A 25,617-nucleotide genomic window follows, 5' to 3' on the forward strand; every position below is an offset into this window, starting at 1 on the left:
CATTAACACCTCAGTGGATAGAATTGTGATGTGGACAGACAGACACTGCAGAGGCCTGTATGGAGCCGTCATGATCAAACGGATGATTTCTTTCTTCCTTTCTTCTTTTGTTTGTTTGTTTCTTTCGGACGATGAAGGAATGGAATGAGAAAGAGGGAGGGACAAATCCATTAACTTGTCCCCCGAGAGACGGAGATGTCGAGCTCAGATGGGCGTCTCCTCGATGAAAGGGGCCGCAGCTTTGTCGGCCGGCCTCACGGCGGGTCAGTGTTTCTTTTTAGCGCTCATAATGACAGGTCAACATTAAGCCAATGACAAAAAGGCCGATCGCTGATCGATAAGTGCAAATCTCCACATAGAAACACAGCCAGAGCGCACACACACAGAGCCTTGAGCGAATCTCAATGCATCCTTCCCCTTTTTAACTATGTATGGGCTACAACACATTGATTTCTAATGTATCAGGTTATGACAGCTCTTCAATATTGCTGGAGGCAGCCGCGGGGGCTCTACACCAAGAGCCCGGAGCTTGAGGCTGCGGACCTGACAGGGGAGAGCTGGCATTACGGAGAAGGCTGTTGTTGTCCTGACTACTGTCACTGCAACTCACAGCGGACCCGGGCTGCTTGTTGCAGAGATGTGACTCAGGCCGGTGTGTGGGTTACCTTAGCTGACTCCTGAGCCCCCTGTTTCCACCTGAACTCTCCCTGCAGAGGTGGAATGGGCACAGTAATGAGGCGAGCACCGCCTCCCTGGATCTCAACAAGCCCCTGCACAAAATGTTTTTCTCCCCATGCTTTCTGACCGACCGAGACCGCGCCCCGCCTAAAAGAACCGCTGGGATTTGCCTTCCCGTATCTATCCTGTTAGTTATCAACTATGCCAGCCTTTACGTAATGCAGCTTGGTTCACATCACTTTGGGCGAGTAAGGAGCTGCCGTGCTTTCTACCTGAAGGAGGCAGCGCTCCTTGAAGACGTAGCCGATGAGCTTATCCAGGTGCTTCAGACACTGGTGGTAGCGGATGTGATGGGTGAGGACGGGCAGCATCATGGCATGCTGTGGAGGACAGAGAGAAGTGGTTAAGAAAAAAAATAAATAAAGGGGCAGGGCGGGGGAGACAGCGACGGGAGGCAGCATTGGAAAGGGAAAGAAACAGGAAGAGACAGAACGAGCATGACAGAGGAGTGAAAGAAGAGCGAGGGGAGCATGTTTTTGAGAGAAAGTGTGATGGAGAGATTGTGCAAAGAGAAAGGGAGACAGGGCTGATAGAAGGAACAGGCAGGGAGAAATCAATCAGCCAGTCATTATTTATTAAGTGGTGCTCTGCAACAGAGAGATGAAATAATCAAAAACCCAATCGCTGCGCTGTGAGAGGGAATGACGGAGAGGAGGGAAATTCACATTTGGACAGGCCGGTCAAATCGAAGCCCATTTCATCATGTTGACACACTTGCATTCGGACAAACACCGACAGCCCCCCCTCTGACCCACATATAAAAAAAGAAGAAAAGTTTGACTGCAACAGAGTGAAAGAAAAACGGAGGGAGGAGGAGTGGAGGGAGTGCGCGTATCAGCGAGCGACGTCGACAAGTAAAGTGGGGACGGACGGCAAAAGAGAAGAACAACAGTCAGCGGTCAGCAAATTAGTCCAACAGTCAAGAGAGCCGATCTACAGCATCATTAGAGGAGACTCATCAAGGCGGCCAACTCAGAGTGGGTGAGGAACTGCAGCAAAGGCCGGTGTACACACATTAACCCCCGTGCCACCACATGAGAGGAGGAAGCCATGCATGTTTTAATTAGCGCTACTGGGGAGGGTTAGCCCGAAGGCCCGGCGGCTACAAGCGGTGCTGCCACGTAGCCCCGGGGCCATCACAGGGGCCCCCGGTGACACACTCCCCAGGCCTTGTTAAGCAGCCAATTAACAAAAGCCAGGCCGCGGCCGTGTCTACAGCTCCTGACCTGCTCCGCCGGCCGCCGGAGTGACTGAGTACACGTGTGTGTAGAGAGCAGAAGTAAAGAGGCCTGTTAGAGTTGATACGCTGGTAATTAAAAGGTGGGACATTTCTAATTTACTGTCACGGATGACGATTGGGCAGTTTGGATGCCGTCCAACCGGACTTAGGCTGAAATATTACAAGCATGGGTTTTAAATTGCACTTTAACTCGCTACATCACAATTTAATTAACTGGAATGTGATGAAAAATGGATATCCCAACTTGTTTTCCGTCATTTGTTTCTTACGGAATAAATAAATAAATAAAGCGAACATTTCTTCTGACGTTTGCCGTGTAGAGATGTCTTACGACGCTCCGCTCCAACTTATTTTAGGAGGTTTTATTAGGAGGCATATATTCAGCAAGTATTAACACCATTAACAGCTTCTTCCTACATGCAGCATTGTATTCCTTGGTTATGCGATACATAAGCAGGCTGATTAATGTAAATAAATGTATGAATAATTGCACCACACTGTCTCAGTGAGTAAAGACCCACCCATACTTATTTTCTCTGCAGTAACAGGGAAAGCATAAAATGTAAAAAAAAGTCTACTGATAGCCTTCACATGGATGTGATCAGGGACACAAAAACATACAAAATATCAAATTTTAACAAAAACACATTGCTGAATAAATGAATTCCTGCCTCCAAAGTGCAGCCCCGGTCCTTGACAAAGCCTTTTCAAGTGAAACAACCTTGGTGCAGCCGAGCGATGTCAGTAACGAAGGGGCGGGGGGGCGGGGACGAACAGAGCACCTGCTTTTACAAATCAAGAACTATAGGTCAGTTCTGCTGTTCTAACGTGTCCGTGTCACACGTTGTGCAGAGTGTACCGCCGCAGTTCGAAACTGAAATTATTCATGAACCAATTAGCCGCAGCAGTACAGCTTGAAGCAAATTTAATTGGGCAGCAATTATGGATCAGATCCTTCTCCGCTAGACCTTGCTGTGAGAGGAGCCTGGTTGGCGAGGCTAGAACTTTCTGTCATTCCTCTCAGAAAATGTGAGAACGTGCATCAGCTGTGGGCTAATCCTCGCCGCATACGGGGCTAGGTGGGAAAAAAAAAAGACCTGTGGCAATTATTTTCTGAGTAACAGGCAGAAAGTATTGGAATAAACAATAAATAAAAGAAATGTAAATTAAGCACACTCGCCCATTACGTTAATCTGACAAATCCAGGAACAAATGCAGCTCTGTATGTTTCAGTGGGCACAGCGCGGTGCTAACACATTCAGGGGTTATTGGTTCAACTCTCATTAGGGCCGCCTGTGCTAAACTGTACGCACACACGGAACTGTAAGCTGCCTACGTTGTCCCGCTTCCCTGAGATGGAGATAACACCACATGGAGAGTAAATCCCATCCTGGTTTATTTCGCTGCTAATAAGTGCATGAAGAGAGATAACGGTGCCCTTGCGCTTGTTGAACTGAGCGCCGGTGAAGTTGTATATAAATAAAATGTCAGGTCTGAGACATTACTTAATAAAGGGCATTGCCGGCTGCGGCCCTGTGGGAGTCCACTGGCCTTACACGGGATTGTGACACCTAAATAGAGGAGTGACGCAACATGTGGAAAGATCAGAAGACGTTCCAGGCTGTGCTATAAGCAGCGGTCTGTGTCGAGAGTGGAAGTACTGCTGCAGTGCAAATATAAACGCGGTGTATTACAAAGTTATGACAAGGTTAGCAAGAATATCTGAACTTTGAGATTATCTAAACCTCAAAGTGTGTGCTTCCTTAAGTGTCCCTCACTGCGCAGGAAAACCGTACACACTCAAATGACATACGACTTAGCATAACTGGGACTCTGTCTAGTTTGCTTCTACACACATATCCGTGTGTGTACGAACATCTCGCTCTCACCCATGAGCACGTGTTTGCGGCGCGTATGGATGCGTCGATGTGAGTTGATGAGCGTTACCTGACAGACGTCGGAGCGGATGCCAGTCTTCCAGAAGCTCTGGCTGCTGAGCTCCACCGTCACCTCGCGGCGCATCGTGTTCTTCTGACGGATCTTCTGAAGAGCTTCCTGCCAAACAATCAGCCAGTCAATTATTGATCTGCTGGAGCGCAGCCTCCAGGGACGGCTCCCATCCTCAAAACTCCTGCCCCCCACCCCCGCAAAAAAAGAAACAGAAAAGCTGGCACATGCAATGAACTGAAACCCCTCCGTAGCATGACACAAACACGGCACAGCAGTGGACAGGAGCAACGGGGGCAGCGACAGCTTCGGCCCGGGTCCCGGCTAATTGAGGCACACCGCAATGGGCCGGCATGGCTGTGGGCAGCGGTTGCACTGGGTGTACTGGCTGATACGGAGGCTTCAGTCCCAGTCAACAAGAGCCGAGGCACCTGGCTGCCCATTAGGAGCATCACGCAAGAGCCTATAGGTTCCTCCATCAGCAGCAGCAGGAATCATTACAGACACACACAGGCACCCAGCATCATGTCAGCCCTTCAGCAAATAACTGGAAATCCAGTAGGAGGAAGAGGAGGGGGGGGGGGGGGGGGGCTGTGAGACAAGAGGGTCCTACAAATAACAATGAAGATGGAAGATGTATTGACAGACTGCACCTCCTAATGTGCACGCATGTGTTTCATTCAACTGAGAATTATCGACTCTCGTCTCCAAGTTAGCCGCGAATCTGCCGAAAATGGAACTCGCAGAGGAAATAAGAACAAAGGCATGAATAAATAATGCCATCCTACTTTGAACTGTGCATCAAAGTGAACACGCTCACCCATGCGCAAACACATGCATGCGCCACCGCACACACAACAACAACAACAACAACAACAACAACAACAACAACACATCTTTCCGCAAACGGCCAGCCCGCCGTGTTTGGAAAGCAGTAATCACAGCGAAGCGCGAATGATATGTAAATACTGTATTATGCAAGGCTTTCTACAGGGTCACTGAATGGACAGAAGTGGGAAAAGTAAATAATTGACTCGGGGAAGAGGGAGGCTGAGAGACTATCTTTATGCCGGTCAAACGGACGCGTCACGGCCCATTTGGCTCTTTATCATCACATCCTTCTGCTGAGAGGAGTGTTTGTGTTTTGGATCGGGTTGAGGTCAAACACCAAAGACACCACACTGAAATCCACTGCCCGCAGAAGGCAAGTGCACATCTGCATGTGTGCTCCCTTGTTTACTTACTGCAGGAAACTTTAGCTTATTTTATTGTATTTAGCATCATTATTTTTCCTTCCCAATACCTGAACTTGTATACCGGCGGACACGAGCGTGAATCGGACACCACTGCGTCAAAAACACATCGTCGTTTAACTGGTGGGATTTTTTCACTGTGAAACATTGACAAAAGCTAGCTCTGGATGACGTCACACTTTCCGTAAGCACCTGCCAGATGTGCACTGCTCATGTGCAACTCTCGACAGGTAAGGAACGAAGCGAGATGGTTCGCCGAGCTGTTTTTATAAAGGTTGAATGCATTTATGAATATAATGACATAATGTAACTCTACAAACAAGACATATCGAACTTTTCAGAATGTTGTCTTCAATTTGTTAATTGCTTCCTAAAACTTAAAGTAGGGACTAACTGAAGGTGGGGTTTAAGTGCCAAAATCTTCAGACTGGGCCAATCTATGTTGCAGCGGGACAATGATCCTTATGAACACATCCCAACCGACACACTGGAACGGACAGAGACGTTCCTGTGTGGCCCAAAATACTCAAAGCTAGTTGGAAAAAATCTGTGGAATGACTTGACGATAGCTTTTCAAAAGATGCTCCTTACACAGCCCGACTGAGCCGGGCCAAATCTGCAAGGAAGAATCAGAGAAAATCCCCAAATCCACATATGCTGAGCTGATAGAGAAGACTCCAGGCTGAATCCTCTGCCAAAGCAGCGACTCCAGGCTGGATACTTATTCAAATTAGAGATGCGAGATAATAAAGTAACAATCGTTTTCAATATACTCACACCAACGCTTTATAAGACTATATTATAAAAAGATGAAATTGTTATATTCTTAATGCAAAATCAACCCAATTTTATTTTTTTAAAGTCTAAAGAATGTAAAAAATTGGGCCTCAAAAACAGACAATATTGGCCCAATCATGAGTTTGGCTGAGAGACTTGGTTTGAAAATCCATCTGGGCAGACAGTGCGGCTGTCCCACCTCCCCACACACACACACACACACCCCTTCATGCTCGCAGCATGAGATTTGGGAACGGGTGCAGAGGCGTGCTCCCTGGTGTGTGGGCCAGTTCTCAATCCCTGACGCACACCTGTGGACTCCAGACTGAGCATCGAGGTATCAGAAGAGCCAGCTGGAGCAGCAGCACAACGTTTTCTGTGAACGCTTCTGACAGGCTGACTCTTAAATGGTAGAATGTGCCTTTCAGAACAGAATCAGACGTTTAGTCTTTCACTGGAAGACTATTTACGCAGGAAGCTCGAGTGTTCCCCGGGGCATTAAATAAGTAGCGGTGCCACACTTCCACTGCAGTGAGGAGACACTGACATGGCTAATGCTTGTGGTGGAGCCTGACAGACCCGGTGTGTGTGAGTGTGCATGTGTTTGGGTTCACTAATTGCTCTAGTGCAGGTTGACAGTGGGATTGTCAGGGCCTGTTAGCCGGGGAAGCATTGCCGAGCTACCTGGGAAACAAGCTAATTGAGCTCTGAGTTGCAACTCATTATTGGTTCAGAGTGGATCAAATGCGCCAAAGGAGGAGACACGCTCACAGACTTGGATAGTGGAAAGAAGAAGCTGCATCTGCTGTGGAGGAGTTACATTAGTCCCTACAGGAGCGACTCGGCTACGTGGGGCCACACATGGCACCTGTACGCCGCGACTCCCTGCGGCTACGCAGTCATTACTTCACCAAATCTGGACCTCTCTGATTCTCAGCCCCCGGTGGTGGTTTCGACCTTCACACTCGACTCAGGAGAGCGGTCGCAGCGGTTTACTTCTGAGCTGCAAATTCATCTAAATTATGCATCGTTAGGTTGAGTAAAGACCCTGCCCCGCCTTCCTCGTCAAAATAAAAGTTTCTGTACCAGAAGTAAAGACAAAGGGAGAGGGTCTGAAGTAGAGCTGCACCGACAGTCCCGACACCGATACCCGGAGCCCAGGTATCGGTACTGAGAAAGTCGGATCGGTGCATCCCAAAGTCTGAAGCGCGATGGATGGATTATGAAATCTGTGCAATAGTGCCAAACATTGTGCACAACATTCCTGCATTTTTACCAATTCCCAAATAAAATTCTTTCTTTAGAGTCTTCATTTGACGTTTTGTGAATCATGAAGACAGATTGAGATAGCTGCTCGTACATAAAGAGGCTAGAAAACGTATATCTGAAATACAATTTCCAACATCAAATAACACACACATGTGTCTTTATGTTCATGGTGCTGATGTGCAAATGAATATATTTCCAAGGTAAAGCCCTGGATGCACTATTTAAATATTCCTCAGTTGTTGCAGATTATTAAATGCGTGAAAGCGGAGGCTCTGTTTCCTACAATAACTGGCAAAACCAGAAAACACTGTTGCCTTTGTAAGTTGTCCGTTTCACTTTTTTGTTAAATTAAACGGCGTCCTCGTTACTTTCAGGCAATAACACGGACTACCAGAGTTCCAGATAAGCGGCGTTAGAATCGGTGCGCGGCAGGAATCACCGTAGCTTAGTTCTGCAGAGAGTGCATATGGTCCTTTCATGAAAAGAAATGAGCTCAGCCAAAATTATTTAAATTGAAAATGCACCACATCCACGTAACAAGTGCAGGCCACCCGACAATGTTAAAATATGAGTGTGACTAAAGAAAAGCAATAAACATCAAAGTGTGTTTCTTTGGACCCACCTCTCTCTGCGTCAGCTTCTGCTTGTCAATCTGCTTGACCTTGGGGCTGTTGGCCAGCAGGTGGCGTAGTTTCACGTAGCTCTTCCACAGCTTCTGGTACCTGCCGACAGCAGAGGAGGACGACGTCAGGCTCGGGCTGGAGTCTATCTGCCCCCTCACACATCAATATTTCATCTGCAGCTCGCCCGATATTAAACATAATGTAACGGTTGCCTGTGGCCACAGTTTGAACTGTGAGCAGAGGTTCTCTCACACACACACACACACACACACACACACACACACACACACACACACACACACACACACACACACACACACACACACACCTTATTTTATTTTCATGTAAAAGCTGCGAGTCATGAAACGTTGGTGTAGCTCGACAGCTATCTCACAACCTCATTTCTCCTTTTCTATAAAGCCTCATTGTCTTTGCTCTCATTTGCATCTGAAAGGAGGCGAGGAGTTATCGGCAAGGTGACATGTAGCCACCATACTAACCACCTACCCCCCCCCTCCTCTCTCTCTTTTCAATCAGACCTCCTGATTGATGCACTGAGGGCCGAGTGTGACCGTTCTGCTCCCATTCAGGAGACTTTCTCCTCATTTACCCAGAGTTATTCAATTATGATTGGTGGGATGAAGGGGGGGAGGAGGTGGGTTTTGGTGCATTGACAGAGAGAGAAAGGCAGAGAGGCATAAAGCGGGAGGAGAGAGAGAGAGAGAGAGAGAGAGAGAGAGAGAGAGAGAGAGAGAGGTGTGAGCAAGGAAGGAGGGGAGTGGGGTGTGCAGTGGAATAGAAGAATTATAATAGTGGGGACTTCATTAGAGACTGAGACGAGGGAACGAGACGGCTTTACCGCCCAGATTATCAGCTCACCACCACCTCCGCACAGTAACAGCCCGAGTGGACGAGAGACAGAGAGGGGGAGAGACGGAGAGCGAGCCTATCCAGCTTGGGAGGCCCCCTCGTCCCCAATCCGCTCCAATGACCTTTCCACAGATCCGCTGTGTGCTCTCGGGGCAGCGCTGCCGCGGCTCTCGCCACTCCCTGCACATGCTTTCATTAGCATATGCTGCCTCTTTCTTTCTGTTCTCTCTCCCTCTCTCTCCTGTTTCCCATCTCAAGTCCTTTTCCAGGCATGGTGTCTGCAGCATCGCTGCTGAAGTACAAACATGGGCATCTGTTACGTGGATGTTCTGTACTCAAACAGGACAGCGGCCTTTACGGACAGAGTGAAGCCAAAGACCAGCAGTAGGTTAGAAAACACTGATTGCAGGGGATACATATTAGCTCTTCTTCTGCAGGTGAATGCATGTTTATCTCTGCGTTTGCACGAGTGACAGTTGTGAGCACGGGGGGGGGGGGTTACGCTCATCACCTGCTTCTCACTTGTCTCAGCGACCTCACAGACACCGTAACGCATTCCTTCATCACTGCCACCGTTTCTCAGATAGATTATAGAACCCTGCAGCCTCCAGCGTGGTTAAATATGACAAGCGATGCTGTGACTCTTCCCGCATGTGACGAATACTGTTTTTGCTCGACATTTCATTTAGTGAAACTGATGGTCGGAGGATTATTGTGGGTTTTTTCTGCACAGTGAAGGGACAAAGAAAAGAAGAAAAGCACATCTGTACAGATTGATCTGAAATCAGAAACCACTCCACTAAAGCTCGGTACTTCATTGCACTTATACTTAAAGCTTCTTTACACGAGGTTCAGAGCATTAATGTAGCAGCAAACAACCATTCGCTGCGTAAAGATATAGTAGAGTAATGTCACTCTCCCTCCGTGTTGTAATCAAGAGTTTCTCTGTGCTTTCTTTACGTAGCTGTGCTGGCCGTGCATGCTTTTAGTGCATGTTAGTGCATGCCACTCTGGTTATTAGTGATAACAAGGCCCTGATCGACGGCCTCGTCGAGGAAGCGTAGTGCCCACCCTCCGGTTCCCCCTCAGGTAAACACTGTTGCTGTTGTTTGCACTGTTAGCACGGTTAGCTGCTAGCCGTACGGTGGCAACAGAAATGTTCTGAATTTTGCATGAAGACATGACGACAGGCTTATTGCAGTGCCCTTAAGAGTGCACTTGGCGTGCATTTAGAATCTCTCCCTGGTTTTTTCTTCACCTTCGTGCAGCCTTCACGTTATTCTCCATTCGCACTTATGAACACTATAAACACGTCAGGATGCACTCCATCGATAACGAATGCACTCAAAAGGATTTCCAGCAGCATGGAGTGGAAGAGTGCACAAAGGTCCTATTTTATCCAAATATCCTTCGACCTGACAACAGCCAATCACGTTGATTCTGTCTTCCTCGTGAAACGGAGGCCCGTACCTGACAGGAGTAGAAAACAACCATGGAAGAAAAAAAAGTGAATAAATAACTGAGTGGAATGACCCGGAAGTATTAAGTAGGCAGCCATGATAAGAGCTGGTCAAACTCTCTGAATGCTAAGGAAAGGTGCTTCAATGCTTCCTTTCTTATCTCCTTTGGAAAAGGGAACACTGGACCATTGTTTATGAGAAGAAAAGGGGATAATGCCATCCCACAATTCCTTGCGGCAGCAACATTTAAAGCTATGAAGCGTTGTTTAATTGTGCGCTACGGATAAGTTCTTGTGAGGTGTGATTCTGCTCCGGACGGGAACATTGAGTCACTGAGCTCATTTTTCTATGCGTTATAAATAAAGTTGCTTTTATCTTTCTAGTTATGAAAAGATAATTTCTTTCACTCTCTCCGTCTCTCAAATTCTCACTTTTTGTTTTTCTGCATTCAGTTCATACCCTCCTCTCTGCCTTTCCCTCCCACAATCCTTCCATCATGTTCCTCCGATGTCTCACCCCTCTCTTGCTGGGCTCGTCTGTCCTGTTTCCACCCTGCTCTCTCTTTCTTTATGTCCCCTGACCTCTGACATGTCATCATTCTCGCCTCAGCTGTCGTGATGGAGCTGGAGTAGCAGCCCTGAACACAAATGCGTCCAGCGGACAGTGTAAAAGGGAAGAAGACAACACAGCTTCTTCAGTCTCCTGAGTTAATATATGCTGCTGCTGTGTCCACGGCTCCCCTCTCTGTGGCATTGCCGCTGCCGCAATCAACACAGACTCCTGCCCTCGCTACACGCATCATTAGCAGTGGTAGGAAATCCTTTCCGCCGGTCTCTTACTACTCGTTTCTGCATCGCCTAATGATGTCCCAGTCCATCCATAAATTTGTCATTGTCTGCCGCTTTGAGAAGTTTGACATGGCAGCAGGGTGCACGGGGATGAAAGAGCTCCGCGGACAGGCGGCTGAAATGTAGCGGCGGGGGAGAGGGGACATTAGTCGAGGGGAAGGAGCAAACCAGTTCTGCCTAAATGGATTTCCTAATGCGTCTTCATCGCCGATATTTTCCCCCCGACAGTTGTGAGACAAAGCCACAGGTTTAAATTTAGAACCAGAGCGCAGGAAAAACCCAAGTTGCACACCGACGTTTGTTTTGATTGGCGTGGTGTTGTCGCATCTCTCCGAACACCTCGGAGACCGCAGCTCGGATGCTCTAATACACAGTTTTTTGTTAATTATGCAGCAGCACAGTACAGTATTCCCTCCTGCAGCCCCGTGGCGTGTGTGGCATTACTATTCACGAGACATAAACCGCGGCGGGCTCCCAGGGCGGAGGGGCGCCCAGCAGAAACCTGGGACCCGTGACGATGCATGTGAAAATGTCACGCCACTCGTTTTCTCATCCTCAGATATTTCCATCCGTCTATCTCCTCCTCCTCCTCCTCCTCCTCTTCCTCTTCGAAATACAATGCGCTCTGCAGTCACAGTGTCCTGGGAGAGCCGCGGTGAATAAGGGGTAGAGGGAACGAGGGATCCGTGCTTGCTTGGATGGGTGGTCGACATTTGTGTGCGCGTGTGTGTGTGTGGTCTTACTGAGGGTCTCCGGCGTAGCTGAGCTGAGCAGGCCGGATCCCGAAGTGAACGATGATGGGGAAGGTGATGACGTCGGGGTTGAACTGCTCCCGGTCCAGTTGGTCGATGCGCACCGAGCTGGGTTTCTGGGGTAAAAGGAGTCAGTACGGAGAGTCACGTAAACAGTGTGAAACAAGTACAGCTACAAGGCAGCCATCATTCAATCATCTGCTACCAATATGAGACAAATAATCCGCGCCACGAGGGCCGTCTGTCACAGGGCGGTAACAAGGCGAGGCCCAGATTCGGCCTGTGGCGTGCGCACAACAAATGATAAAGTGATGTCGGGGATGGCGAGCTAACTTCTGAAGCTCTTATCGGGGAGGAGATTGACAAGCAATGTGTTCTGAGCCGGCTCCCAAATCACAGTTAGTCCCGTCAGGCGTTTTGGGCGAGATCAGAGGAAGGTGGTGGTGGTGGTGGGTGGTGGGTGGTGGGGGCCCCGTGTGGCAGATGGCTGGAGGCTCACCTCGACATTACCCCGCGCTCGCTCGTCACGGCCCGCAAGCAAACTTTGATTTGAGAGCGAGAGGTCGCCCGCCATCTTTGATTTGGCCTTTAAAGCGACATAATCAGGTGTGATTGGCTTTAAGGAAAGGGCTTGATGATTGCCTTGTTTACAAGCCAGACACAAAATACAGTAGATGTTAATTAATATATACTGGGCTACTGCTTCTCCACCCGTGCTTTAATGCGCCACAGCCGTTTGGAGGTTGTTGACATGTGTGGCCAACAATCACTTGAGCATCGCATGTTTGATTAGCATTCATTCGGAGTAGTGCATGTGACCTAGGGGCCACCCGAGCTGACAAATGACATTTTATTGATTGTAGCGCAGCAGCTATTGTACGTTTTTGAATTCAGTACCTCCATGAACATCCTGCTTTTACCCAAAGTGAGGGTTGTGATCGTTATCAGTTTATTCAATCGACAGCAAATGAATCAGAAAGTATTTTGATAATCAATCAATGCTTTTCTCCGTTTATTATTATTGTAAATTGAATATTGGACTGGTGGTTTGACAAAACAAGGTGTTTAAGATGTCACCTTAGGCATTTACATAAAACTGGGAAATCTTACAAAACAGCTACATAAACAATAACCAACAGACCACAAAAGAAAAACCCGGGCGTGACAAGGAACATGACCATTGTAGCCTCAGATGGTTCTATGATAGTCTCTGGCCTGTTTAATAGACTGTTTGACTGGCAGAACAATCTGTAGAAGAGTCTATAGAAGACTATAATACACCCACCTATCTGGAAACCTGACAGACACAATTCAGTCCTGCCAGGAAGAGCAGTTGACTCAATAACTCACCCACGCCAAAGGTTACACAATCACATCCACTGTTCATATGCAACCTTTTAGCCGGCGATGACATCCTCACCTTTGGCGAGACACAATTACCGCGCATCCTTTAAAATACCAGACAAGAAGGTTAACCGACTTCACCGTGACATAGAAGCTTTCGGCCCGACGAACGGCGATGACAGCGAACGCCCTTGGGGATAATAGGTGAGGTTGCTCATGTCACAGGCTAACAAGAACAGCCGTATTCCTGCGGTGTTGGGGATGGGGTTGGGGGGGGGGGGGGGGGTATGCCCTTGAAAGCAGACAAGGCCGCCTCCTGTCGTAACTGAGGAAGCGGAGGCCTTACCATGCCCGGGTTGGTGACGATCATGCCCTTGCACTCCTCCGCATATTTCTGCCACTCCAGCTCCTCCCACTGCAGCATGTCTGCTATCTCCTCCTCGGGGACCAGCGGCTTGCTGCTGCGCTGCAGGTAGAGCAGCACCTGATGCATGGACAGCACCTCCTTCCCACCATCTGGGACACATTATCAACACAAAGACACACACGGAATAAATGCAGGTACGGGGAGCATAAAAAAAACAGGCAACTCATTGGGGGATTCACAGTTAATTGAATAAAAAATGGAAAAATGTGAGTCTTTACAGCCACAGTTTGTGTAATTAAACAAGCCGTGATCCACGGAGGGAAAGTGTTTCACCGTGCTCCCGTGCAATGCACTCTTTCGCTGGTCAAAATCCTTGACCTGATGTCGGAGGAAATCTTTGTTTTCATACAAACATCTCAACCCCGCCTCACCTCAGCCAACTTTGAGCTAATATTTCACACTAATATTAGCTCAAATCCTGCAATCAATCCTGCGTTCTTCAAGAAAACGCACACAGGTAAACAGAAGAGCGGGTGCAAGGTCGGATTCCATACAACACACGGAGGCACATAATGCCACATATAGAGCAACATTTGAGAACTGTATTAGGAGAAATAGGCGCACGGATTCATGTGCATAGAAATACAGCGAGGCGCTGGCGATGCAACCTACCGGGTAAAAGAGAGTCAGTTTAATAGACACTCATGCTAAATTGATTGACCTCCACTTACGAGTTCTTACCGTGGACAGAGACGCAGTCCTGCAGATGCATTAAGACAATAACAAACGCACACCCTCACACTGTAACTTTCAAACAGACCATGGCCTCACTGCAACTCCCCGTCTCCTCTCGCTCTCTTTACACAGATCGCATCAGAAGCATTGCGTCGGACAGTTATTATTTAATTTTTATAAAAGAGGCAGATACACGTTTGTGGCGGACTAAATTGCGAGAGGTGGGAGAGAAATTGTTTTTTTGATGGAAAGAAGGTAGGTGGCGAGGCTGTCATAACAAACAACGCTGCGCTATCGTAGTGCACCAGCACCATCGTGTGTATCCAAGATGAATACCACGCAGCGGCACAGCAGCTCGAGCACTGAGGGAGAACACGGCACACATATCGACGCCAGCGTCTGCAGTAATGTTTGGAGGAGACATTACCGGAGACCCTTTCTCTGTGGCTCGGTTGAACTCGAGAACCGTGTCACGGCTGACCACCAGAGGGAGACAAATGGCAAAATAAAGCACAAACAGGCCTCACCGGGTAGGAATCGGACAAACCGGGGCATGAAATGGAACCGCTGGCATCCAGAGGGCTCAAAGTCAGGACCTGGAGGAAAGAGCAGAGTGTTTTTGTGTCAAGTTATTGTTGAAATGATCAAAAAATATACGTCAACCAAATGGTGCGGTACCTGTCAGGTTCCAGTCATACAGCTCCAGAATGTCCTGGAACAAGTAGGAGGCAAACAGCTCCAGGCCTTGGACACAGTAGTTCTGGACACAGGAGAGAGAGAGAGAGAGACGGCGTTATGCGAGCACACGGTACAAGCAGACTCCAAAAGAAAAAAGACCAGCTTAATGTATATATGACTGATAAGTAAATCCAGTTCTTTAACTTTATCACATAAGCCACTTTATAGATGTAATCAACCTCTGCAGGTTGAAAAAGAATCTCTTTTCCCTCTTCTACAAGGATTAGCCCCGTCGCTCACCCGGGCACCGAGGTGTGAGGGTTACGTGTGGCTCAGCCGTTTTCAGATAAAAACAAAAGCGGGTGAGTAAGAGCTGCGAGATAAAGTCGGGCTTTACTGACCTCCGGCGACATCTCCTCTATGAAGTGAATGGTGTAATCTATGTTGAAGCGGATCACACGGCACAATGGGATCTGTGATGATGAAAGGAGCAGAGGACGAGAGGGAGAAAGGACGGGCCGACTCATTACCACGGCGTTAGGCAGAGGTTACAGCTTTTCAGAGGAAACTCATTAAAAGGAAAGCTCTGCTGTGGAGCTCACCCAAAGACAGAGCACACAGCCATGTAAATAAACAGAGTATGTACCCTCAACAGACTCAGTAACGTGTGTCAACGTGCACAAGAAATTTGGTCAATTTGAAAAACCTGGACGAGTACAAACACTCACTCCCATGCATCACATGCCTCTCCCCACACACACACACACACACACACACACACACACACACACACACACACACACACACACACACACACACACACACACACACACACACACACACACACACACACACACACACACACACACGCACACGCACACACACACACACACACACACAAGCCTCTTGAAAATGAAGTAACTGAAATCTCACTAAATAGATAAGCCGGCTCCTCCGTGTTTAATCTCCCTAGTTACACGGTCTTTGTTGTCGGAGCGCGGGGGTCCATTTTAAGAGATTAACCTGGGAGCCGCCGCATTGGTTCTTGCCCACCCCGACGGCTAACTAGCAGGGGGCTAATATCGCCACGCTCCGAGGGTTTAAATCCCCACACTGCCACGAAGCGTTTACCCTCGCTTTTAACAAGGGCTGCTTAAATTATCCAGTTCAAATCATGCCTAATCCTCGGGGCTCTTTTTCAAGCTAGAGGGATATTGACCGAGTAGTTCATTATTCAAACTTGCAGGGGAAAAAAAAAAAAAAAGACACGCAAGACAGCTGACAGACACACGCATGCATGTACATCTAGACGCGGGGGTTTTGGTGGTCCCCTATCGATTTCTCCTTCCCTTTTAAACATCCTCCTTAGAATAAAAGTCTGGCGCTCAGCTCAGGCGGCTACAGGAAGAGAGGCTCCCTTTTCAAGTCCCGACCTCTCTAATGTTTGACCGTCACTGAGGGGCCTTCAAAGGCCAGAGAGGGGGACTCTGCGACAAGGTCAGCGCAGGGAGAGAGGAGGAGGGCTTTGTCCGGGCAACAAAGAAGCCGCCCCCGGAGCCAAAAGCCGATTTGAAGTTGTTTTTTTTTCTCTTTTTTGAAGAGAGTGGAGTTAAAGGAGGAGAGGATTTTTATTTTTCCACTCCAACGATGGCTTAAACTATATGTGGGCCGCTTTAACAGGCCAGTAGGAGGAGGATGGGGGTCACATGTGGCCGGTGCAGAGCTGACTGGGCAGTGTGGAGAGAGCTAATTAAACCATCATGGACCTGCTGCTGCAGAATCCACAATGGACGTGGGTGGAATACCAGCACGTGGATATAGAGCTGAAACTAATAAGAAGAGAAAAATATTCATTGGAACATCTTCATGATATGATATACATATACAGTATATATGATAAGTGCAGGAATGGGATCCAGTTCCTCTTGGTTTTTATCTGCGCGGATCCGGTACCTCTCGTGCTATTTCAAAATGATAACTGAATCAGTTTAACGGAGTACAGTACATAGTTTTACTTTAACACAAGTGTGTATTTGAGTATGAAATGACTCTGAGGGTAAAGAGAAGGAGAAGTTGTAAACAACCCTGTAAAACTTCTCATTCATTTTGTGGGATTTAACACGACGCTTTCAAATAAAAACAGTCAAGAAAACCCAGATCTGCCTCCAAACGCAATATGAAAGGAACTGCATATAAATAATAAAGATGGCATTAAATATTCAAAATAACAGGACATAACAGGGAGGCATGACGGCAGGCTTACGTTAGTGAGAGGCTTGTGGGAGAAAAGAGAGAAGCCTTCAAACAGGTACTCGTGGTCATCGTACTCGATCACCGTCGGCCTGTCGGTCTGAAACACACAGCAGCTTCGGTATGGTGCAGTGGAAAACAATATGTATGAAACATAAAACAAAACCCACAAATGAAAATCAGGATTTCACGGCACAGATAACACACGTTGTATTGTATCGGATCAGCAGCTTTTCTCATTTCAGGCTGTTGACTAAAGAGACGTACCAGGAAGTTGGTGGGAGGAGACACGGTGATCCTGTAGTGGAACAGTCTCCCTGCGTTGTTGTTCATTGGACGACACGGTTTCTCGGGCTGAGAGAAACACAAACTCATAAAGTGACGCGTCGCTCATCCTCTTTCATCCTAACTGACATGCTCTGAATGAATGCAGTCACATCTCCCATATACTGTTTGAACCCATACAAAACAATTAATTGACAGAATTTCCTGGTCAGTCAAGAGCATAACAAGCACTTAGTCAACTAATCAACTAACAAGGGGACAGGCCCTGTTCATGTAGTGAGCACAAGTCTACCATCTCTAACTGGGGATGTTAATGTACTTAACACAGGCTGGCTTCACCTCCTCCCTTTTCTCCTTAAATAGAAATAGTTAGCTGAAGGAGTGATATCACGCTGATGATGAATAAAGGAAATGTGTGTAGCTGTTCAGTTGAAGAAGCATCTCTGTGGGAGTTTTTTTTTGTTCCAGAACAGAGGAAGGCCAGAAAGTGAGTTATGAAAACCCAGAAATCTCAGCGCCTGGCAAAAATAATCGATGAGTCACTGGTTCAGATCAACTGCCCTGTCAGATTCTTACAGCAATGTACATGTATCATCATCATTTGATTCTTTCGGGATGATAAAATCTCCTTTAATGCAATGGAAAACGGTGCCTGTATAGAGAAGGCATTTTAAGCTGCCGAGACTGACGTCCTTGCCCCTCTGTGGCACAACTTGAAGGTTATGAAAGGGTGATGTATGCACGGCACGTCGTACCTCCTCCCCCGGGTAGATGCTGTGGCGGATCCCCGTACGTCTGGCCTTGGCACTGCACTTACACAAGGGACCATCATTCATCTGGACGGACAGAAAATACGTAAATCAGACACAAGTGCTTCACTTGCTGTGTGTAAGTCGAGGGCTGCAGAGCATTCCACTTCTCACAACCTTTACTACTCTCCTGACCTTTACTTCTGAGTGTGGAGTTAATAGCGTCTGGGCAATGTGAAGCTAAACTCACAGCACAGAAAGATTCTATTGACCGCCGATTTTCTTTTGATGCAGCTCATTCATTCTTTACAAACGGGGTAAACAAACTATTCGAACACTTTTCCAATCACGTACTCAGATATCAGACCTCAAACCACCTCGTCTACTGAAGGAAGTGATTTCCAATATTTAGTCAAAATGGTTTCAAAAGCTCAGACAGAAGGACCTGAACTTGGTGTTCTCAATCAGGTGTTGCTGCAAATGCAATAAGAGTGGAAAAATACATGAGAAAGTGTTGCATCGTGAGGTGAATCTGCAGCCGACTCGCTACGCAGGGGAAGAAGAACGGTGTTAAAATATTGTTTTTATTGGCATCATTTCTGTTAAAGAATTAAATCTGTGTTCCATTAACTAACGTGGTTTATATTATCTATTTGTTTATCATCTAGCGAGTTTATTAGACTTCATCTGAACAGCATGCACTGCTCAGATGTCGTGGTGCAGAATGAGATACAGTAGCTGCTTCATGCAGCGGCAATATAAGATGTTATGAGGACATGTTTATTAGGATTTGCAGCTTTATTATCTACAGTTATCGGTTCATTTTGTGGGGGGAAAAAAAGTATGAAAAGAGAAGATTTGAGCTGTCGTCAGGGGGCCCAATGTTTTTGCTGAAGGAGTGGATCTGCCCCGAGGGGAGCCATTTGCCTGCCACTGCCCTAAATCATGATACCAAGGTTGTGATGGGCAACGTTATGGCACAAATATACAGAAGAGCTTCAAAGAGCTTCAGGGATTGTTTCGGATGGTCTCTGTTCTCCAACTTAAACGCATACTGCCTCTCAGAGGCTGTGGAGGGCTCAGTGGTAAAACTAGAGTGAAGATACCGGGGAAGAGGGCTAAATATTGTTCCAAAGGTAGAATACATTTAGGCGAGGGAAACCCTGGAACGGCCGTATTCATACTCAGCTTCATTATTGCTAATAGTTTAGAGCAAAAAACATGCAGGTTTTTTCGCCTGGTCTAAAGTGGAGTAGAACTCTGAGGATCCAATGAGACCACTTGTATTCACGTTAGTACCCAAAGTAATCATTTGATTGTCGTGAAACAACTGGAGATGAATTTGGTTTTGTCACAATCATAATAAGTGAGACCGACCTGCCCCGGGTCGTTGTACCACAGCTCCTCGTGCAGGCGGTCGGGGTGAGCTTTCTTCCTCTTGATCTCAGCGATGACGTCAAAAACGTCGGAGTCAGAGCTGCTGGAGCAGGTGCTTCCTTCGACGTCTGACTCACAGTCTGACTCGCTGCTGCTGTCGTCTGAAAGTGCAAAAAAAAAGGTGTTTAATCACGGCAGCGTCAAAGAGCTGACAACTGAAACACAACGCGGTGAGCCGGGGAGGGTTCAGTGGTTAAGCTTCCCGGCTCAGCTGTGCCCTCTGAAGGTATTATACAACATTTAGTGTCAGTAAAGCTATCCGTCCAAGTGTTCCCAAATGTGAATAATTATCCACACAATGCTGGTGAAACAGCAAAAAGTTTCAGATCTGTTACCGTATTTGAATGTTCTCCGGGTTTCTTTATGGGAGAAAAACGCTGAGCGTGATTTACCAATTCATCGTTTAAATATTGTTCTTCATTATGATTTCTAGCCAAATGCAGACTGAAAAGTATTCATGAGATTAAAGGAGCACTACAGTTGCCAGCGCTGACATCTGGCACTCGTGTTTTCTTTATTTCTCTCACTTTTTTTCCCCTCACTGAAACGAAACCTCGCAAACAAAATGAGGATTATAATTAACCAGTCAGCTGTACAGTTTGTGCTTCTCAGCTAAGCAAAGTCTTCAAGTCTTATCAGCGGGTTCTATTAGCTCGAGTGCTCGATTGTGAAGTCAGCTCTCGGAGCAACATGTTTGGCAAATTAGATCTCCCTGAGATTCATATTGTTGCAGCGCCGAAAGAGACAACCAAGCAGGCAGCTGATAACATCATCAACACTGAACTTAATCTCTGCCTCAGCCGAACGCACTGCTGAGAAGACACTTTTTTACGCATATCAATTACAAAAGATTGGCGACAGATGTGTTAACTGTTTGCACATTGTTATTCAGTCGCTGCTCTTAAACAGAACAACTTACAAGCTTACAAATGTAGCAAAAAACACGAGAAAGAGCAAGTACAGGTCGGCTTCAGGGACCACTCTACAGCTGTCAGACATTTTCAATCAACACAGATTATTTTACATTATACCCAACTAGTTTTGCAGGACTGCACACCTGGGTCCTCATCCAGTTTGGTCTTGGGCGGGTCCCACATGGGCCGGGCAGACTTGGCTCTCTCCTGTCTCCTCCCCAGCTCCTCCTCAAAGCGCTCGTACAGGCCCCGCAGTTTACTGGTGCCCACCACCGTGGAGTCTCCCTGAACACACGGAGTTAAAGCAAACATTTAGATAGATCACGAGCAGATAGAAGCCCCAATGGTACCACACAGAAGTACACATGCGTTATAGTGCGCACCAATGGCTGCTCTATGAAGCAAGCTATAATCATGTCACTGCTAGTGTTTTGCAATATTTCAAAATTCAAGATAGAAACTTTCCATGGAAAATAACGGGACACAACAGGGATAAAATGTATTTACCATGAAACAAACAAACCTTTTACCAGATCATATCTTCTGTTGAGTTGAACTTAAAAAAAAGGAGTGGACTCATTTAACATTGTATTGAACTTTATTAGAACAGAAATCATTCGCTATGACTCCCCCTATTCTCCCAAAAATCATCCCCATCATAAGCTCTTATAGAAGTATTAAACGGTACAATTTAAGTATTTTTAATCGTGTTAATTAATAAAAATAGTATGCCTTTTATATTGAAAACATTAAGAAAGAAAAATCCCCAAATTCCAGAGCTTAACTTCCCTTAGAATGTCACCGACACTTTGCAAAGCTGGTCATGGTGTACAGGATCAGAGAGGTTACGTTACAACCACTGACTAAAATCACTCTGAAGTATTCTCCATCGACCTCAGAGACCCGACCATCTAGAACCCAACCAAGTGCTGCTACTAACAACCAGGACACCAAATCAAGTGACATGAATCTGCATTTAAATATATCAAGAGAGCGTTTGGGCATTCTGCCCTCTCTATGCTGCACTCTTGTGGGAACAGCTATAGTAACTCACACAAGTACACTGCCACAGCAGGAAAAGACTTTTACCTTCACTTTCATTGGACGACAGGTCAGGTCTCGGGCAGAATGTGTCATTTGTGTCAATAATAAATAAATAAATAAACAGCTGATGACAGCATGAAGCAAGCACTGGTAAAGGTCAGAGCTTTAGAGAAGCAAAGGGAGTTCAAAGACATGAGAAAAGCATTTCAAAGGACAGATTGTGACGAGTCATCTTTTAGGTGCTCGCTATGACCTGAAAGACTGAAGCTCCACTCTTTAACACCAACGTTAAAGACTAAATTGATGCTTCGTTTGCCAGTCAGATGGGTGAAACTATATCAAACACGTCTGTGCTCAGTGTTAATGAGCTCTTTGTTGAATGACGTGAATTAAAACAGGTCATTTCTGTTCAAAAAAGACATCTTGATGGCTATAGTTAAAGTCTGAAGCGCTCACAAAAGGGTATAATGATAAGATATTATAACAAACAACTCATTCATTAAGACGTAAGTGCCAACAGTACCACTTGGTCCATGGGGTCATTGGAGTAGTTGTTCTCAGCATGAGTGCAGCGGATCCAGGCAGGTTTCAGCAGCTCTTCTTCCTCCTTCTCGTCATCCCCCTTCTCCTTCTCTTTCTCCTTCTCCTTCTCTCGGTCCCGCTCCCTCTCTCGCTCTCTCTCAGCGAAGGACTCCTCGGGCTCTCTGCTCCTGATGGAGGAATAGCTGCGCTCTCTGTTGCCCAGGCCGGAGGAGCTCTCCGACCGTCTGTCCTTCTCCTCTTCCCAGCGACCACGCTTCCTTTCTCTGCTCGTGGACCGACTGCGAAGCACGGACCAGAAAAATACAAAATAGATTTTAAAAAGGAGGTTATGAACACTGGTTATCATGTGACCAACGGACCAAGAGAAGGTCGCATAGTGACACCTGAGGCAGCTCCAAGCGCTAACTGAAAAATGTGAGCTACAAAGTTATCAAAACAGAAGCCGCAGGGCTCAACAAGGAACTTTTTTAAGTTGTCACCACGCTGAAAAACAGGCTTGTTTTGCTGAGACAGGTGAATTCTCCCTCTAACAGATGAAGACACTGTGGTGCATGTTTTTCTGTTTGCTCTCCCTTCTTTATGTCAAAGAGCAGTTGCCACTGATGGCAACCAAAGGCCAAGAATTGGTTGACTATTTCTCCTGGCAGAGCTTACTGTTGATCATTCAGCCTGTGAAAACACATGTAGTGCCTCTGGAGGACCTTTGTGAGAGAGTTTCGGGTGCTCTGACACCCTAATTACCATAATTAGTATAACTCTGGCGGGTTCTTCCTTGGCCCTGCTACACCCTTCCACTAAGTTTCGTGAAAATCAGGTCGTTTTTACGGTAATCCCGCTGACAAACAAACAAACCGAAAACATGAGCTCCTTGGTCGAGGCAATGAACAATGAAGTACAATGAGTCCTAATATACCAGCAAGTAGTCTGTTCAGTATATTATATGGTGTGAACAGTAGAACGTTAAAAGTGCACGTCCTTCAGTATCGCATCTGATGCTGAATTTTGTTTTTAGGACCCAAAAACAATATAAATTCTATACTTACTGAACTTAACTGTAAAGAGAACCAGAGGCAAAATGTGTTGCAATAATCTGAAACAGTTTTAGAGTTCTTGTGAGACAAATACTGGACTGCATGTGTACCTGCGAGGCCTCTTTCTGTGCCTGTCGGGCGACTGGGATCTCCGACTTTCTCTGTGGCGATACCGCTCCCTGTGAACAAACACGCACGGTGGTAAGAAATTAATCATTTCACAGATAGATCCCAGCTAGGAGAGTTACTGCCATGTTCGTACCTGCTACGATCCCGGCTCCTGTGTCTGGGGGAGGACCGGCCTCGGTCGTACTCAGACCTGTACCGCCCCCCCCTCCGGCCTGCCGCGCTTGTCTGGACTCCTCCCGCGGTCCTTCCTCTCTCCGGGAAATTCCATTTTATGCCTATCGGGGTTACCGTAGCCATAGCCCTTCTGCCTGTGGTCATCGGGGCGGTACCCTCTCTCCGGAGACCTCCTGGTGTCCGTGGGCTTCTCGTACTTGTATTGCCCCCCGTGCCTGAAGCTGTGGTCTGGTTTGAACGAGCCAGCGCTCTGAGTGTAGCCAGGGCTGAAGGTGGGAGGAGGGAAAGGAGGGTGAGGAGGACGGGGGTAGTTCATGGAGTATGGAGAGTGGTAGCTCATAGACTGTGAAGCTATGGGGGGTGGCATGGACGGGTGTGGTATTGGTGGTGGGGGCACAGGAGGCATCATGTAAGGGTGGTAGGCATTCTGAGCGGACACCTGGGACCCTGACGTGGGACCCCCTGTGGAGCTGGGGAGGGGAGGAGGGGGAAAGTTAGGCGGGGGTTCGAGGAAGCCCTGCCGGACGGGGGGCTTGGGGAAAGGCGGGCGCACCGGGCACTGGTTGAGGGAACTGGGAGTCGGGGACGGCGCCGGCGGAGGGTAGTGCATGAAGTCAGAGCGCGGAGGCATATAGCCACTGTTTCCATGGTAGCTGGAACTGGGAGGAGCCTGAGGATCGTAGTGGTACTGGGGAACAGGAGGCTGGGGAGGTGGTGGCCTCAGGTTGGAGGGTCGGTAGTTCTGAGGGGAGCCGTGCTGGCCTGGAGGGACTCCTCCTCTGGAGCTGCCTCGGTCCTGATGGAAAGACATGACTGTGGACAAAAATAATCAAGTTACACGACATGAAACAAACCTGAACCTTAAAGTAAACAACGTTTTATTCGACTCTTCTTGGTTGATGTTTGGGAAACACCGCAAAGGCGACTGTGTTTTTGTACATTAGTATTTTGTTCTCATGTCTTTGTTGAAGATATGATGATATCAATTATACCTAAAACAAAACTAACTCACTAAGCGACAGTATTAATCGTTAGTTCTTCGTTTACGTGTAACGTTAGCTGCCTGTTATACCGGTTTATCATAAGCAAGCAGAACACCGTTAAACGGGCTTGCACTGATGCAGCCGTTTAGCATCATTAGCTAGCTACTGTTAGCCACAACATATGTCATTTTCCATCAAACGCACAGAGTAACTGACTAAATGTTAGTGTTAGAAGAGGAAGTAGTCACCCTGGGTGAATATTAACGTTAGTACTACGTTTGAGCTAAGAGCAGCAGATAGGTTACACTGGCTACCCGGTGCTAACATGCTAGCAAGCCTGCTAGCATACAATGACAGCGTACAAGTTGAACAAATTACCTTTAAAAAATAAAAGGAGGAGCGCTAGCGAATCAGGCGTATCATTCCGTCTTCACTACTGCTTCAATAATCTAAAATTACGTAAATTGTCTTAAACAGAGCAACGTAGTTACATGAAGCTTTTAGCAATTCGACGCGTTATCTGTTGGGTACCACGCTTTCGGAGCGGCCGTGTTTCCTGTCGGACAGATTAGAGAGAGGAACAAGGATGGACCAATCACATTCAGTGATCCTGTCGTTGGCCAATGAAATACCGGTAGTTTCTCACCGGGCTGGAGAGGCGGGAGCACCAGCGGAGCGCTCAAACAACCCGCTGTATCATGTTATATTACTGTGATCTGGATGGTTATTATTATTTAGACATACTGATGTTTTCATAAAGTGTTACTGCGTGACATGCATTTGCTTTTTTCTTCCTCAAATGTGTTTAATGTGTCAAAAGTCTGCAGGTAAACAGTAGCTTTAATTTATTTGCATGTACCCTAAACACCTGCTTATATTCTCTCACCTTTGATCTGTGATTGATGTGTCATGTAGCTATGTTATGCCATTACAATTTCCGTGCAGATATATAATAAAGGTAAAGCATTTTAAATCTAAAATAAATCCACAATTCTGCAGAGCAACACAATTGTAAACTGAGGAATGCTTGTAGTAAAAAATTAGGGGTTAATTCATTTAAGACTGTCAAGTGTGGATACCTTTTACATTAATAGTTGATGAAAGCCTACGGGTTAAGGTTCTCATCTCATTAGCTACAAATGGAAAGGATTTGTTTCTGGAACAGCAGCTCTTTGCA

The 25,617-nt window shown here is 46.9% G+C and overlaps 1 protein-coding gene across 1 annotated transcript in view; it reads right to left on the reverse strand.

The window, feature by feature from the left end:
• The window catches only part of drosha (drosha ribonuclease III), a 74,905-nt gene extending 49,914 nt beyond the window's left edge, over window positions 1–24,991 (reverse strand). Inside the window, 18 exon segments of the mRNA XM_031850104.1 lie at window positions 951–1,058; window positions 3,926–4,033; window positions 7,847–7,946; window positions 11,769–11,893; window positions 13,468–13,637; window positions 14,751–14,819; window positions 14,902–14,983; window positions 15,303–15,374; window positions 17,165–17,251; window positions 17,419–17,505; window positions 18,192–18,272; window positions 19,563–19,723; window positions 20,680–20,821; window positions 22,104–22,401; window positions 23,265–23,333; window positions 23,417–23,485; window positions 23,487–24,270; window positions 24,819–24,991. Coding sequence (XP_031705964.1) covers window positions 951–1,058; window positions 3,926–4,033; window positions 7,847–7,946; window positions 11,769–11,893; window positions 13,468–13,637; window positions 14,751–14,819; window positions 14,902–14,983; window positions 15,303–15,374; window positions 17,165–17,251; window positions 17,419–17,505; window positions 18,192–18,272; window positions 19,563–19,723; window positions 20,680–20,821; window positions 22,104–22,401; window positions 23,265–23,333; window positions 23,417–23,485; window positions 23,487–24,268 — 2,610 coding nt within the window. The 5' untranslated portion in view covers window positions 24,269–24,270; window positions 24,819–24,991.
• Between the last annotated feature and the right edge of the window lie 626 nt (window positions 24,992–25,617).

The sequence above is a fragment of the Anarrhichthys ocellatus genome, unplaced genomic scaffold (genome assembly GCF_004355925.1).
Source record: "Anarrhichthys ocellatus isolate YVR2014 unplaced genomic scaffold, GSC_Weel_1.0 scaffold10, whole genome shotgun sequence".
NCBI lineage: Eukaryota > Metazoa > Chordata > Actinopteri > Perciformes > Anarhichadidae > Anarrhichthys > Anarrhichthys ocellatus.